Genomic DNA, 17294 nt, shown 5'->3' with positions numbered 1-17294 from the left:
CCTCCTTACCTTAAACTAATTGTGTGCTTAAGCTTTTTTTTTTTTTTTTTAAATATATCTTTATTGATTTCAGGGAGAGGAAAGGAGAGGGAGAGAGAGAGATAGAAACATCAATGATGAGAGAGTCACTGATTGAGCCCGCAACCCGGGCATGTGCCCCGACCGGGAATCGAACCCTGATCACCTGGATCCCAGGTCGACGCTCAACAGCTGAGCCACGCCCGGCCGGGCTAGGCTTAGGCTTTGGCTTTTTACTTTACCTTCTCAGGCCTCAATTCTTCCCCTGTAAATGGAGAACACCTATTACAGAGGATTGTTGGGAGGACTGAGTTCTGTTCTAAGCACTTTGCTTAGAATAGCAAGCTCTCAATCAATGTTTGCTCTGATCATTATTAGAACATAGGAGGAAGCTGAAGCTCAGAGAGGAGCAGTGGCTAGCCCAGGGCCGCAAAGCCAGAGGGAGGAAGAGCTGGCCCATAATCTCTGTTCCACTCCATAACCTGCAGTACAGAAAGGATTAAAGTGGAAGCTTTGCCCTTCACAGCAGGTGCCTGAATTGGCTGCCCTCTCCGTTCTGAAGAGGCAAGGCCAACTGTCCAACGCAGGTCCCAGGTCACCTGCAGTTATGTACACAGGCAGCCCACAAAGGACGCCTGGAGAGAAGGACAACTGCTGCTTTCCTCTGAGGCCCAAAGAGCTGGGCTGAGCCCCCTCCTGCCATGGCTGAGACCTTGGGATACTACCTCCCTCTTTCTGAGTCTCAGTTTCCTTATCTGAAAAGGGGTATGCTATTGTTTTTCTGCCTCATGTTGTGGGCATTGAGTGAGTTAGAGGCTGGGATGTGGTTTTTCACACCACTCTGTTGTGCTAATATCATAGTTAAGACTGGTGATTTGGGGGTGGGGTGAATATTATAACTTAATGGATAGTGACTAAAGGGAGGTAGAATTCAGTTCAACATAAAGATGAACTTTCTCAGAGCTCTGGCCATAGGAGTGGAAGGAAGTGGGTGAATGGGTGACTGTCAATACTGGGGATGCAAAGGGGGCTCCTGCCATGGGGTGGGGGTAAGAGTAGCTTAGTGAGACAAGTTCCCCTCCCTCTGCTCTCTGCTTCTCTCCGCCCCTGCTGGGCAGAAGGTACCTAGAGATCTTTCCACCTGAGGTGGTGGTGTGAGCAGGTGGCCGAACCAGAACTCAGACGGGCCTGTTCTCCACTAGACTCTGACACTAACTTGGAAATGTTGAGCCTCCCTCTGGGCCTCAGTTTCCTAGTTATCTCATAAATAAGTATAACAAATGCAGTTTGCTACTTGTGAGAAGGTAGCTATGAAAAGGATCCTTATCTTCCTTTGGTCAAAGGACTAGGTCAGTGGCAATGAGGAAGCACTGTAATGTGGAATTACAGGCTAGAGTTCGGAGGGATCTGAGCATGAATCTAGAATCTGCACAGATAAATACATCTGAGGACTGTGCTTTGTGGCTTACAGAGCACTTTCTTTAGCTTTGTCTTATTCGATCCTCATAGCAATACCCCAAATTTACAGATAAAGATATGGATAAAGATATGGACCCAGTGAACTTGTATAACTCGTTCACCCTCACACCTGCGTCTACAGCACTGGCTGGAAGTGGGAGAGAGGTGGTCCTGGGCTGGAAACCCCGCTCCAGTCGTATCATGGGCAAGTTCCTCTAGCTATCTATGCCTCAGTGTTCTTACTGTTAAACAGGAAGAGTAAATATTCATCCTAGGGCTATGGGAAAGATGAAATGAGATAACTTGTGAAAGAGCTCAGTGCAGAAATGGAAACAAAGTAGGTGCTGAATGAGCCTGCTGAATAAAGAAATCTAAAAACACACTAGGCAACTGCAGGACTAGGCTTCTGGCTCCTACTTCAGTGCTCTTTGCCCCCCACTTTGCACTTTCTTTTCATTGCCCTTCTAATTCATGTCACAGTCAAGGCGCCCCAGGTTGAAGATGTGAGCTGCGCGTTAGGAGGCTACTCTAAGTAGGCAGCAGAAGGCAGCTTGGTCTCAGGTGACCCCGAAAATTAATTACTGCCCTGGGGTCAAGTGCACCAGTTGCCAAAGAGCAAAGCTTCCCTGTAACTGGTCCTACGAGCTGGTGGAGGAGGAGCCAGGCTCTTGCTCGGGCGGTCAGGGTTGCTGAAAAGAAAGGCAGAAGCCTGGCAGGTCTGTCCTGGAGCAGATAGCTCGCCTGATACAGATACTGAGGCCCAAATCCTGGGATTGGCCTCAAACAGGGCTGTGTTTTAAGGGACTTGGCATTCTGTCAAACTGCCATCGCATCCAGACGTTACAAATAACAGTGTAGAAAGAGCACTGGGGCAGTCTGCCGGACTCAGCCTGCGAGAAGTGACCATGCAGGTGCTTGTCAAGCACTACCCCAAGAACTGCCTGCTGGCCGTCATGGACCGGTACTCAACTGCCGTGCAGAACATGGAGCAGGTGGTGATGTTCCCCAGCCTGCTGCGGGACATGCAGCCGAGTGAGCACGGGCGCCAGGCCCCGGCTGAAGCCCCCAGTCTCTACAACTACTTCACCATGCTCAAGGCCATCCGCGTGGATGTGGAGCACGGGCTGCTGCCCCGGGAGGAGTGGCAGGTCAGGATGGCAGGTGGTAAAGCCAATGAGGCTGAGGATGAAGCCGCAGAGAAGGAGGAGGGTGAGGAGGTCGTGGGGCAGCTGGACCTAGAAGCTCAGTTCCACCTGCACTTCTCCAGCCTTCATCACATTCTCACCCACCTTACCCTGAAAGCCGAGGAGGTGACAAGGACATACCAGGAGATAATGGGACTGGCCATTTAGGCCTCGGACCCTAGGGAAGGTAATGGTAGCCATTCTAGTGGGTGTCAAGAGTCCACTGAGGGACATTCCAGGGGAGCATGGGGAGTGGTGGTGCAACCCAGTGGGAGAGGGAGAGCCCAAGTCTCAGACAGAGTCACCCTCACTCCAGTGCTCTGGGACCACAACCCGGGAAGGCCCAAGGCCAGGCCTGCCTTACTCTCCTTCCTACCCAAAATTGGTGAGTAATGGTTGTGACTGTTATGGAGACGGAGGGAAAAGTGACCTGTGACTGCATACCTCAGGTACATACATGTTTATGCATGTGCACATTTGTTAGTAAGAATGGGTATTTACTTAGGTAAATTGTGAATTCTATGTATCCAACATTTTTTCAAATCACAGAACATGAAAAATTATATTTTATGTCACGTAGGGGTAACAGGTGAGGCTGCTCAGAGTATTCCTGCACCTGGTAGAGGTGCTCTGGCCATCCCAGGTTGCAGCCGGCCAAATGGAAAGCTGAAGGACTGCTGTGTTGGCAATGTAATTGGTTCCAGGCACACCAGTGTACAGGGAAGCACTGTTGTGAGGACGTATAAATGTGTTGGAGTCTGAGCCCATATGTCTATACACAGAAGGGCTGGGGTTGTAAGTTGTGGGTGGACAGCAAGCTAGACAAGCAGGTGGTGGCACCAGCTAAGTGATGGGAAGTGGATCTGGGACCTTTGTGGGTGGGTCACTCCTGGGTAAAGATTGGGAGAAATTTGGTGACACCATCAGCCTGTTTTGATCCTGCGCCACCTGCCAGCGCTGATCCCACAAACTGGCTTCATCGGTGATAAACCATGTTCATGTCCATGGGAATCTCAAAACCACAGATGTGGGTATGTGGGCAGGATTTTTATCCCCATTTTACAAGTAAGGAAATGAAAGCCAGAAGTGAAGTGACTCACTGAAAGTCATATAGTTAAAGGGACAAAAGCAAGACTAGCCCCAACTTTGAGCTGGGTGTTCTTTTCGTCACGCCCAATCTTGGCCATATGTGTTACCTCCCAATCTGGCTAAAGGCCACTCTGTAATGATGGGGATTAAACAGGGACCAGAAGGCACAGTCTATGGAGATCTCTGCTCAGGTATTTCCTCAGCCATTCTTCCTTCCACTCCCTCAAGCCCAAATCCAAACTTCAGCCTCCATTCACTCTCCCCTTAAGGCTTCCTGGGTCACTTATCAGAGGTTCTTGCATATAACTGAGTTGGGTCAACAGCTCTAGGTCAAGTTCTGGTTCCACCACTAATGAGCTGTGAGGCCTTGGTTTAGCCGCCTCACTTCTCTGGGTGTCAGTTTCTTCACTGAATAGTAACAGTAGTAGTAAAAATAACAATGGGCATTTGAATAGTTTTATAGTTTAAAACCACTTGCATTATCAATTATCTAATGGAATTATCATCCCCTTTTACAGATGAAAAAACTGGAGTCCAAGGTTATTCAGGAAATAGCAGAGCCAAGATGTGAATGAACCCTGGCCTAACTGGCGTCCAGTTCCTTCCCTCTAGCTAGTGAATTGCCTTAGAGCCTTAGGATTCTGTAGCTTGGGCTGGAGGTAGGAATTGGGGGTGGCTAAGTGGATAGAACATCCCAAACTGCTTCGCTGACAAGAGCAGCAATTCTACCCTACACTACTGATTTTCGTGGCGTAGCGGAAGTTAAAAAACCTGGGCTCTTGTATGGGCTCTGTGTGACTCTGGATAACTTACTTTTCTTTTTCTTCTTTTTTAAAAATCCTCATCTGAGGATATGTTTTTATTGATTGTTAGAGAGAAACATCAAATTGGTTGCCTCCCGTACGTGCCCCGACAGGGACCCAAACTGCAACCCAGGCATGTGCTCTGACCCGGAATTGAACCTGCGACCTTCTGGTGTATAGGACAATGCTCTGAGCCACACTGGCCAGGGCTAACTTACGGGTCTGCATTGCAGTTTCCCTGTTAGTAAAATGTACAGGTGAAACCAGAAGTGTTACTACAGCTCTGATAACCCGATTCTTCTTACAGTGCTGTGACACTGATAGGCCTCGACAGCAACACCATTGAGATTTTTCATTACTTTTCCTATTTCAGTAGGAACATGACAGTACCTTAGTGATGTGGATTTACACTGACTTGGTTTTTTAACATTTTTGCGCTCCACAGATCCCTTTACATGGTAGAAGGCAGACTCTGTGAGGAGGACATGGAGCAGTTCACTAGCCCTGATGATGAGACCAGAAAGGCTAGACCTGCAGCTGGAAGTGAGGAGACGTGGTTTTCTAGGATGCTTCACTATCTCCCTTTGAGCACCAATTCATGGACTTGTCACTGGGTCACCTCTAGGATGCTTGCTGTTATTCACAACTCCTCCTCTCCCCTTACCAGCCTGGGATAGTGGTCAGTAGTTGATGAGGGACTACCTGTTACCTAGCCAGTGTGGTATGGGAGAAAGAGCCAAGGTTTTAGCATCTAACCAACTCTTGGCAGTCATTCACTGTGTGACCTTGGGCAAGTTATTGAACCTGTTGGAACCTAAATTTCGTCATCTATAAAATGGGAATAGTATTGCCTACCTCACAAGGTTGTTCTAGAAATTAAACAAGATAGAATCAAAAGCACCTGGCATGTAAGTGCTATTATTTTATAGGCTCATTTTTTTTCTCCCACTCTCACCTTGTATTTGCTCTAGCCTTTGATTTTTAGACTCCAGAACTAAGAGGTAAGAGAGGCCCTTGGGATGAATGGTTCACTCTTGTACCTGCAAGCACAAGTGAACTATGAACCTTAGTGCAATAGCAATTAAAAAACAATACCTTCTATTTGTACATGTTTTTATTAACGTCTAAAGTACTTTCTCAGACATGATTTTACATTTAAGAAGAGGGACTCACGAGGAGATGGAACTCACCCAATTTTGCCCAGAAACCACATTTATATTCATACTACCACCTAATTTGAAATCACATATAAACAATTTTATTAACCTCCAAAAAATAATCTGATTATAAAATCTGAGCTTAGAAACAAAAACTTTTTGGACAAGCATTTGGATTTGATGAACAATAAAGAGTAACCTCATTCCAGTTAGATGGGATCTTTTACTACTATTTGCACCAAGCTCAGTAGACAGTTAGCACTGTGCCCATTTTCCCCAGGATGATCCATCTAAGAGCAAAGACCCCTTTGCAGTATCAGTTTCCTGTTCTCCTGTTCTTGAGTCACTTGCTATACTGTTCAGAGAGCTCAGAAATACAAGCCTGACTGTTATTCTCATTTAAAACCCTTTAGTGACTTCCCACTACCTAGAGGATCAAGTCAAAATTATTCTGCATAACTTACAAAACTCTCCATAATCTGGCTTGCTTTGCCCTGGAATGGGAGCAGGCAGACCTTTTCTGTAAAGGGCCATATATTAACTATTTCAGGGTTTGCAGGCCATAAGGTCTTTGTCACAACAGCACAACTCTGTTCTCTGCTGCTGCAGCATGGAAGCACACATGAACATGTAAACAAATAAGCATGGCTGTTCCAAAAGAACTGTACCAGTGGCGGACCCAATTTGGCTCACAGGCTATAGTCTGCCAACTCTGAACTAGAACTAAACTCCATTTTTAAATCTGTCAGATGTCTTCTTAAAACTGGGCAAATGAAAACTGACCATTCTGTGATGAGCGATTTTTCTTATGACAAAAAAGGAGTCAGAGTGTTCATGATGACCATTTTAATCACAAGGTGTTAACATATAGATTAATATAAACTTCAGATATCATGGAAATATGTTCCACAAAATTCAGAAATAACTGTTATCAGTGAAGCCGAAGCAAGCATTTTGAAGTCTTCAACGCACTGGATAAAATTCTTCAAAAATTTCACCATAAGTTTTCTTATCTGTAAAAGGAAAGATCACAAAAGATTTATGTTGAAATTTCATTTTAAATCACATTTCCTAAAGAATAAAATTAAAACTTAATAATCTTATAGATAGAAACCCCTAAAATTTCCTTCCTTTCTTGTCCTCAACCACGGCTTAGTGATCACTGAGACATTTTGCTACTGAATGAACTTTGAAGAATCTGTGGTGACATCCAGATGGCTGCCTGGAGGAGCAAAGTGCTGCCAGGGGATCTTGGCTGAAGGGATGAAGGAAGAACAGGGAGGGGCACAGGTAAGGTAGGAGGGGCCCAGAGCTGAGGTGGTCAGGCGCTCCATGCCTGCGTCATCAGTGCATGAGGCTCTATGTGTGCCAACCTGCCAATAATCTGCTGCTCAGAGAGAAAATGAGCCTGTGAGGCAGACAGAGGGAGCTAGTAGAAGTACAGAGGCAAAAAGCTAGAGGTCTGGGACTGAGAACTGCTCTGCCATTGGGTCTCACTCTTAGGAATCAATATTCCCAAGATTCCTCCCAGCTCTCACATCCAGCAGTTGTGACAATTTCCCATCCCTGACACAACCACTGTTCATGGCTTTGCACTAGTCTTTGAGATCTTCATTGAAAAAAAATCCAAACCAAAACAAACAAACAAACAAATCTACCTTTTTGATCCACCATAAACATTACATATGTGACTAAAGGCTATGGGACTATTGAGTAATAAAATTTTAGAGCTAAAAAAGAACTCAGAGATCATCATTCAGTCTAATAAAGCTTCAATGCTTAATATTATACATTTAGAAAAATCTATTTAAAATCCATATATTTACAAGTTCAAAATTTTCCTTCCTTGCCCTGCCTGGTTTGGCTCAGTGGTTAGAGCGTCGGCCCTTGGACAGAAGTGTCCCGGGTTTGATTCTGGTCAACGGCATGTGTCTCTCTCACATAGATGTTTCTCTCTCCTTCTCTCCCTCCCATTCTCTGTGAAAAGCAATGGAAAAAATATCCTCAGGTGAGGATTAAAAGAAAAAAATTTCCTTCCTTCTTTTTTTCTTCCTTCCTTCCTTCTTTCACGTATGTACACATCCGTATTGTGTGTATGTGTGTAAAATAAAAACAAGAAGACAATTATAGCACAATTATAGTTGAACAGAGACAAGTAGAGTGTGCTGAGAAAATTCCTGTCCATAGCTGGGTGAAAGCTTCATTGAGATGATGAACCTTGAGCAGGAATTTGCTAGATGGGCAAGGTAGAAGTGGAGCAAGAGGAAGGTCAAGAAAAAAGTATAGTGTGTACAAAGCAACACAGGGCAGGTTCAGGACACAGTACTTCATGAGGCAGGGGGTGAGTTACGGGAGATGAGGCAGGGTTCTGTGTTGTGCAGGTCCGCTATTATTTATTAAGTGCCTACTATGTGTAAGCTCTGGGCTGGAGGCCGGGTAAACAAAGATGAAACTTCAGTCTAAGGAGGGACACAGCTATGTATATGTAATGTGGTGGGTAAAAGGTATGGGCAAAGTTTTTCTACTAGGCAATTAGCCTGAGACGTGAACTTCAGTAAGACCAAAATACAGGTGAGCTGAAGGCAAGAGCAATGATGCAAGCAGGAGATTAGGGCCTGAACCAGGGTAGTAGAAATGGGAGAGAGGAGAGTTCAGAGTTGAGAAATAGGAAGTAGAACAGTAAGACCTGACAGCTAGTGGGAAGTAAGAAAGAAAGACTTGAAGATGATTCCCAGGCTTCTGGCTAGAGTACCCAGTTGGACAGTGGTGCCACCACTGAACCAGAACACAGAACAGGAGGTCTGGACAGGCAGAGGGGACATGAAGTTCTGGTTGCTGTCTGAGGTACTTAGCCAGAAACTGGACATGCGAATTCAAGAGAATTCTGGCCTACAGACGATGTGGGAGCCAAAAGAATAGAGAAGGTGCCTAAAGCCATAGGCATGGAAAAGATTAACCCGGGAAAATGATGCAGAGTAAGAAAGTTTTTTTACAATTAACTTGAAATACCTTTTTCAGGGAAATCCTCCGGATGTAATTTTATATATGCAAACATATCATGGTCCCTCACAGCATACATATAGTCTTGACGTTTTAACAGATAATATCCAACAAAAACAAAGGAAGTAACATAGAGAAGCTGGCGATGCAAACCTGAAATTCAAATGACAAATTTCAAAGAAAGCAAAAATCAGTCAGGCAATATGTACTAAAGATTATATTCTTACATTTCAGATAGATCATTATTTCTTCCAAAATTCTTTTAAAAAAAGGATTTTCTATATGGCTATTTCAGTCTTGACCTTGAGATGTCTTCTTAAAGCAATTTGGCAATTATGAAAGGCTACGTTAAATCTACAAACATCACTATCAATAGAAACCAAGATTTTCAAAATTGAGGTTTTATAAATTTCTTCATGGAAAAAGGCAGACAAGTACCGCATCCCAAATGCTAGGCTGAGAACAGAAAAAAATATTTTCTTCTTCTATAAGTTAACTTTAAACCTAAACTAATTTGTATTCCAGGACATGTTCAGGATGTGATGAGCTGAAGACCCCTATAAATGGTCTAAAAGAAATTTGGTTGGTCTCCATATACTGATTTATACTTGGTTATTAAAACAGCAGGCTACACTACAAATATATCTCAATTCTCTTTTGTACTATCTAAATTTCCTCCTATTTGCATGCATTATCTATTCAAAAACTATACCTAAAAAAATTATACTTAAAAAATCATTCTATTATAATGAAACTGGAGAGAATCAAATTACATACTCTAGAGAAAGCCAAAATTTAAAGTCTGAAGGGGAGATCCAAAGGTATGATCTTTATATATGGAAATATTTTTTGTAAAAGGCTAACTGCAGGTTTGATTTTCTAGCTAAGCCCCAGAATTCTATCCCCAGCCCTCCAGTTCTCATCCCACACATCTTCCTTTGGAGAACTCATTTATTTCTATACTTTTATCTACTACCCATGTGCTGGTGACCCACAAGTACATCCAACTCAGACACCCATGTTGAATAATAGATACATCCAAATGTCTAAAAGATACGTTCACTTAAATACCCCAAAACAAACTCATTTCCTTCATTCATTCTCACACCTCTTCCTCCTAATTCCAAGAATTTACTCTGGAATCCAAGTCCTGAGTAATAAACACAGTAATCATCCTTTACTTCTACCCTCTTCCCCACATCCAGGCACTGAGTGCTGTCAATTCTACCTTGTAAATATTTCCTTTCCTCAATTATCTCATTTGCACTAACTGGTCTCCCGGGACTTCATTTCATTTTTGACTCCACAGTGATCCCAGCTTTTATCCTGTCATTAGAGGAATTTTTACTAAAATAGAAACCTAGCTTGTTGTTCCTTTCTCCTTTAATTATGCTCAACAGGATTCCAAACTTTTACATATGACCTCCCAAACCCTTCATGAGGCAACTTGACACCTTCATGTTCTGACACTCCCTGATAAGCACACTGTGCTCCAACAGCACTGAACGACCTTTTTTGTTTTTTCTTTTAAAGAAGTTTTTATTGATTTCTGAGAGAGGAAGGGAGAGAGCTAGAAACATCAAAGATGAGTCACTGATCCGCTGTCTCCCACATGCTCCCTACTGGTTATTGAGCTCACAACCTGGGCATGTGCCCTGACCAGGAATTAAACTGCAATCTCCTGGTTCATGGGTGGCACTCAACCACTGAGCCATGCTGGCTGGGCTGAACTACTCTTAATTTCTTACAAAACTAGGCTTCTTCATGCTTCTACATACCATGCACTGATTACTTCTCTGCCCAGTGACTTCCTGATCCTTCAAGGCTCAACTCAGACATCACTTCTGCTAAGAAGTCTTCCTAAAACTTTCCTGGACTTAAGAGTGAACTCATCTCTATTAATATATAAACTGCTATAGTAATTATTTCCTTCTCCACTACCAGGCAAAGCCAATGTTTGATTCATTTTGGTATACCAGCACAAAGACAGCATTTAATATTTAATTAAGGGGGTGAATGACCTTGGGCAAGTCAACTTACTAACTCTAAAACAAAAATAATACCTATCCTATCTTTCTCACAGTAGTAGTATAAAAGCCAAAAGAAAATGCATATAAAAATTTTTGGAAAAATGTGTGTAACAAAAAAATGTAAAATATTACTATGATCTGGGACTGGATAGGGCCTAGGCTCTGTTGCAGTCTCCCTTGCCCAAAATAGCCACTGTTCCCCTAAACTGGCCACCTGCAACACAGCAAACCAAAGGGTGCTAGCTGGGTTGTCCCGTGTGCTACTGGAACTCAAAGATACAAAGACTGAATTTCTGTGCTTACCCATATCCCTCACAGCAAGACTCCATACTGTTTTAGACTTTGTCAGTGTCCCAGCCCTAAAGGCAAGGCTTAGCCTCTTCTCAAGTCCCCATTTCCCTAACCCCTCTTCTCTCTCAGTGGTAGTCTCCCTCTTACTACATAAACAACCCCTCCACAATCATTTTCCCCTTCTTTCCTTTACTCAGTTCATCTAAATTTGGAGCCATGGTGCTCTTTGCAGAACACTGCAAATTACTGATAAATTAAACTAGAAATCAATAAATATTTAATTTTGTGGGCTACTCTTAGATTCCAACTACTTAAATATAGGGCAGGTAAGTGGTAACCAGCAACAAGGGTTTAAAAACAAATGATAGGTGAAAAGCTTAAGAAAAAAATTCTATTTAATATTTTCTGCTAATTTGAAAAAGATCTGCACAGTTTGATTTCATTGATAGAATATTCCAATACCACCCACAGAATGCTAGGTACTCTCCAGGGCCATAGTTTGAAAAGCCTTCTGCACTCCTCCAACTCTGTCACACCTGTTACCCTATGTGTATAAAGTTGTACCACAATTTGTCTTTTTAATGGATATGCTCATCCAGTTTATAAATATTTGGAGGGTTGAGAACATGTTTTATACTTCCTTGTAATCTACATATACTCATTTATTCAATAAATACTTAGAGCTCTAGCCAGTTTTGCTCAATGGTTAGAGCGTCAGCCTGTGGACTAAAGGGTCTTGGGTTCGATTCAGGTCAAGGGCACATACCTAGGTTGCAGGCTAGAGCCCCAGCCCCAGTTGGGGTGTGTGGGAGGCAACAAATTAATGTGTCTTTCTCAAATCGATGTTCCACCTCCCACCGGCTCTCTCTGAAGGAACAACGGAAAAGATGTCCTCAGCTGAGGATTATAAATAAATAAATAAATATGTATTGAGCACTACTATATGCCAGACATTGAGCCAGACAAACACAATATGAATTCAATAAATGCTGCTAAGGATACCATTTCAATAAAGAACTAAAGTTTCCAAAGCAATTTAGGGAAATCCGGGGAACTCAGGAACTCTGACCTCTAGCCCTGGGCTAAGTACTTTATATACATCATCTCATCTAGTTCTCATAGCCACACAAAGAAGCAGTCATTCTCCCTATTTCACAGTTGAAACTAAAGCTTACAGAGATGTTACTTCCCTAGAATCAAATGGCTAATAGAGTGGAGGTGATGTCAAAGCCAAAATCATGTGCTCTTAACCACAAAGTTCTTCTGTCTCCCAGAAAAGGCACGAAACATAGTTTGGTTTTGTGAGATTAAGTGATATATACTTCACATTTCAGTCAATCTTTACTTCCACTAGAACAAGTCCTCTCTGATCTGTACTTCCTTTATGCTCTGGAGGCACTCTCTGCTCATCCACTTACACCAAAACAGGTAACTGTCACACCTAGGCCCATAATGGACTATTATTTGTCTCCCTGACTAGGAGCCCCTCAAGGTCAGGGATGGTATTCCCCATCCTACATAGCCTGTATGTAACACTGCCTGGCAAAGAGAAAGAACTCTATAAATGTTGAACAAACATATTGTAAACTGTTTGCATAACTAGAGCTAAGGTAAGGGTACCAGCACCTTTTGTGTACCAGGCATTTTACCTATCTCATTTTTTAATTTTTATTTTTTCATTGAATTTATTGGGGTGACATTGGTTAATAAAATTATACAGATTTCAGGTGTACAATTCTACAATACATCATCTACATTTGTATTGTGTGTTTACCACACGAAGTCAAGTCTCCTTCCATCACCATTTACCCTCTTCTACTTCTCCCCACCCCTTCCCTCTGGCAATCACCATACTGTTATCTATGTCCATACCTATCTCATTTAATTGTCACAACAAATGTGCAAAGACCAATTACTCCCATTTTATAGATGAGGAAACTTTGGCTCTGAACTGCCTAAGTAACTTGCCCAAGGTGACACAGTTGGGAAGCAGTGGAGGAAGACCATTTAGTTCCAAAGTAGAGCTTTTTCTATTACATAAAGAATAAGGCTTGGTAAATGTGGAGTGGTAATGACAAGGGAGAAAACCCCATCTCCCCATAGGCAGAAATGGTCACAGATCACTCCTTTCTGTAGAGCCATGTCCAAGGGAGGAGGGATTCCAATACTATTTGAGCACTGGCAGCCCTGAGGTTTGGGGAGCTGGAAGCTCACCTCCAGGTACGACATACAGCTGGAAGGCAAAAGTGACACAAATGAGGTAATTCCTGGTTTCTTCCTAACTGGGCTCCTTGCCTCCAATCAGTGTTGCTTTATATTGTTGACAAAGTTGACACAAGTCTGATCATTCCATCTCTGTCCAGTCCCTTGCATTCGAAAGCTACAAAGGTTCCTGTCTGCCTAGAGAATAAATTGGCATGATCTACCTACTATCCGTTGTAGCCTTATTGCCCTACCCTGCACACACACTCAATCGAACTACCCCCCACTCAGAGGCCCTTGCCTTCATTTACTCCCACTAGCCCCATGGGCCTGGAAGGCTGTCTCCTAGTATCTGCCTGATAAGTCAAAACTAAGTTCAAAATCTTCCAGTTTCCCTCCACTTTTCCCTTTGGAGATCCATAGCCCTTAGCACAGCTACTGTGTCAGCTATTATCAGCTCTGACAGGACACCACTGACATACTAATAGCAAATACAGCCCAGTGGTTTAGAGCCTCCCACTCAAAGTGGGGTCTCCACATCAGCAGCATCTAGTAGTTTGTTAACATCAGGTCTCTCCCCAGACCGAATGAGTCAGAATACGCACTTTAACAAGATCTCAGGTTATTAGTAGTATGCACAGTAAGCTTGAGAGGGCTGTTTTCAGTTTGACACTCTGAGGTCCAAACACAGGCCCTGCTACTTATTAGCCATATGACCTTGGGCAAGCTGCTTTCACCTCTCCAAGGCCCTGTGTTCTCACTGTGAATAATATCTCCCCATAAGGTGTTTTGAGGATCAAATGCTGTAATGTACGTAGTGTCAGTAGTGCATGATACGGAGTGACCGCTCATTTTTGCACACACCACAGCGCGAAATGAGAGGGGCGCAGGCAGTCCACTGTCGGGTGTTTCATAGACTCACTGTGAGGTCGTGGGTTTCACTGCACCTCCGTCTCCTAAAGAGCCAAATGACCCTGTGGCCCCGCCGACTTCTGAAGAGCTCCCGGGGCACGGACGCCCCAGGAAGGCGAGGCGGGGCCTGCTAGGCGAAAAGGCCCGGCACCGCGAGGGCACCTCCGGCAGCCTACGGCAGAGCCGGCCCGCAGCCCCACGACCCTCTCTCCTCCCACCGGCTCCCGCCCGCGCAGCCCTCACCGGCCAACATCACCGGCCTCCGCCGGAGCGCGTTATCGAGAAGACCGGAGCAATAGCCCAAGAGGCCGATGTAGGCGAGCCGCGGGTCGGTCAGCTTGGGCGGGGGCAGGCTCCGGGCCTCATCTGGCAGGAACTCTAAGGGCCTTCGGCCCGGCCGTCCGCTCATCATGATGATGCCGCTCTTACTTGAGGCCTGGCCTCAGACCGCCAGCTACAAAGAAAATCACCAAGACCACTGGCGAGCCCCCGGTCCTAAGGTTTCTCCTCCGAGCGCCGGGCTGAAGGGCATGGCGCAGGGCGGTGCAGCGCTCAAACGTTTCCCCGGGCGCACGGCTGCACGAACTGGCCCGGGAGGTTCCGGGCTACTAAATGGCCCACCCGGTTAGCTTGCCCGCCGGCGCTAGCTCGGCTGACGGGGAGCTGGGGTCTCGTAGCTCTGAGTCGAGGAGCACGCGGAACGAGCCGAATTGGGAGACCAGGAGACACTGCTTTTTTTCCGCCCTAACGTCACCACCCGGAATTGTCTTTTCCTCTCCCTCCCCTGAATAACCCTTCAGCAAGAATTTATCTTTGCATCCAACACCTTCAAGTGAACTCGATGGATAGTTTCAAGAAATGTCATTAATTGAATTCTCATAAAAATTGTTTTCATTTTCTGGGTTTCCAGTGGTTCATTTGCACCGTCACACCCTCCAAAGCCTAAAATTAAGGTTCAGTTGTGAGAGAACCCAAGGCTGGTTTCTTTAGCTAAGTTCTCTTGAAATTCAGCCTGGGCAGCAGCACCTTAAAATTTTTCACTTCTGGGTGAAATTTTGCTAAATTTTGGCTACAATTTTAACTTTTAAATTGTGGTTTAAAAATTAACATTAGCCTGGCCGGGCATGGCTCAGCAGTTGAGCATCGACCTGGGATCCAGGCGATCAGGGTTCGATTCCCGGTCAGGGCACATGCCTGGGGTTGCCGGCTCAATCAATGACTCTCTCATCATTGATGTTTCTCTCTCTCTCTCCCTCTCCTTTCCTCTCTCTGAAATCAATAAAGGTATATTTAAAAAAAAAAAAAACATTAAATTTACCATCTTAACCATTTTTAAGTGTGTAGTTCAATAGTGTTAAGTATATGCATTGTTGCAACATACCTCTAGAACTTTTTCATCTTGTAAAATTGAAATTCTATAACCATTAAATACTAATTCCCTCACCCTCTTTCCCCCAGCCCTTGGCAACCAAATTTCTACTTTCTATTTCTATGATTTTGACTACCTTAGGTACTTCATATGAGTGGAATTATATTTGTCCTTTTGTGAATGCCTTATTTCACTTAGCATAATATCCTTGAAGTTTATCCACGTTTGACAGGATTGTCTTCCTTTTTAAGGCTGTATACTATTCCATCATAAAATGTATATACTAAATTTTCTTTTTTAAACCACCCATCATTGCCCACTTGGGTGGTTTCTACCACTTAGCTACTTGAGAATAATGCTGCAGTGAACATAGGTGTGCAAATATCTCTTCAAGATCCTGCTTTGAATTCTTTTGGATATATACCCAGAAGTGGGATTACTGGATCGTATGGTAATTCTATTTTTTATTTTTTGAGGGCCCTTATGCTGTTTTCCATAATGGCTGTACCATTTTACATTCCCACAGTGTTTAAGGGTTGCAGTTCCTCCATATCCTTGCCAACACTCATTTTCTGTTCTTTTGATAGTGGCCATCCTAATGAGTATGAGGTATTATCTCATAAGATTAGTGATGCTGAGCATCTTTTCATATGCTTGTTGGCCATTTGTATATCTTCTTTGGAGATTTGCCTATTCAAGTTCTTTGCCTACTTTTTTTTAAATCTTCACCAGAGGATATTTTCTTCCATTGCTTTTCAGAGAGAGTGGAAGGGAGAGAGAGATGTGAGAAAGGCACATTGATTGGTTGCCAACCGCATGTGCCCAGACTGGTGCGGGGATCGAGCCCACAACTGAGGTATGTGCCGTTGGGTGGAATCAAACCTGGCAGAGGCTATAACTAACCGCTGAGCCAAACCAGCTAGGGCTCTTTGCTCACTTTTAAATTGGGTTATTTAGTTCTTTTTGTTATTGAGTTGTGGAAGTTCCTTATATATTCTAGATATTAATCCCTTGATCAGATATGATTTGCGAATATATTCTCCCATTTCATAGGTCACCTTTTCACCCTGTTGTTTTCTCTGACATGCAGAAGTTTTTAAGTTTGATGTAGTCCCATTTGTCTATTTTTGCTTTTCTTGCCTGTGATTTGGTGTCATATCCAAGAAAATTATTTCCAAATCTGATGTTCTGAGGCTGTTTTCCTATGTTTTATAGTTTTAGGTCTTACATTTAGGTGCTTAACCCATTTTGAGTTAATTTTTTATATGATGTAAGTAAAGTAAGGGTACAACTGCTTCTTTTGCATGTAGATATCCAGTTTTCCCAACACCATTTGTTGAAGGGACTGTCCTTTCAGTGTATAGTCCTGATGCTCTTGTTGAAAGATCATTTGGCCGTATACTCAACGGTTTACAACGATTCTATTCCACTGAGTATATGGCCTTAATTATCGTTTATATACTGATGACTCCAACATTTATTACTCTAGTCCAAACTCTCTTCTCAGCTCAAATGATATATCTAGCCTGCAACCTGGGCATGTGCCCTGACCTGAAATCGAACCGTGATCTCCTGGTTCATAGATCGATGCTCAACTGCTGAGCCATGCTGGCCGGGCTAAAACAAGAAATTTAATATAAAAAGTGGCAAAGAGCATAAACACGGTTTTCAGAAGAGAAAATACAAATGGCTTTTAAACATAGGAAAAGACTAATATCTTTTATAAGAGACATGCAAGTAAAAATTACTCTGAGATATCATTGGCAAAGATCTAAAATACT

General features: G+C 43.6%; 2 protein-coding genes across 2 annotated transcripts; one reads left to right on the top strand and one right to left on the bottom strand.

The window, feature by feature from the left end:
- The first annotated feature begins 2381 nt into the window (after nucleotides 1-2381).
- On the top strand, nucleotides 2382-2828 carry THRSP (thyroid hormone responsive). Its single transcript, XM_016196403.2, has one exon. The coding sequence runs from the start codon at nucleotides 2382-2384 to the stop codon at nucleotides 2826-2828; it is 447 nt and encodes a 148-aa protein (XP_016051889.2).
- A 3712-nt stretch (nucleotides 2829-6540) lies between these two features.
- NDUFC2 (NADH:ubiquinone oxidoreductase subunit C2) lies at nucleotides 6541-14673 on the bottom strand. The gene is made up of 3 exons (XM_016196345.2): nucleotides 14388-14673; nucleotides 8719-8862; nucleotides 6541-6722 (listed from the first exon to the last, which is right to left on the bottom strand). Exons 1-3 carry the CDS (start codon nucleotides 14554-14556, stop codon nucleotides 6673-6675), a joined length of 363 nt encoding a protein of 120 aa, XP_016051831.1. The 5' UTR covers nucleotides 14557-14673; the 3' UTR covers nucleotides 6541-6672.
- Between the last annotated feature and the right edge of the window lie 2621 nt (nucleotides 14674-17294).

Source organism: Miniopterus natalensis, chromosome 11, assembly GCF_054644295.1.
Source record: "Miniopterus natalensis isolate mMinNat1 chromosome 11, mMinNat1.hap1, whole genome shotgun sequence".
In the NCBI taxonomy this organism is placed as follows: domain Eukaryota; kingdom Metazoa; phylum Chordata; class Mammalia; order Chiroptera; family Miniopteridae; genus Miniopterus; species Miniopterus natalensis.
The sequence above is the reverse complement of the archived record's forward strand: the minus strand, read 5'-3'. Positions and strand labels throughout refer to the sequence as shown.

Bases quoted from the DNA above. Each gene is read 5' to 3' on its own strand.
- THRSP (XM_016196403.2), top strand. From the start codon at position 2,382: ATGCAGGTGCTTGTCAAGCACTACCCCAAGAACTGCCTGCTGGCCGTC.
- NDUFC2 (XM_016196345.2), bottom strand. From the start codon at position 14,556: ATGATGAGCGGACGGCCGGGCCGAAGGCCCTTAGAGTTCCTGCCAGAT. The intron at 8,863-14,387 runs GTGAGGGCTGCG...TTTGAATTTCAG, and splicing joins GAGGCCGGTGATGTTGGCCG to GTTTGCATCGCCAGCTTCTC. The intron at 6,723-8,718 runs GTATTTCAAGTT...TTCCTTTTACAG, and splicing joins GGAGGATTTCCCTGAAAAAG to ATAAGAAAACTTATGGTGAA.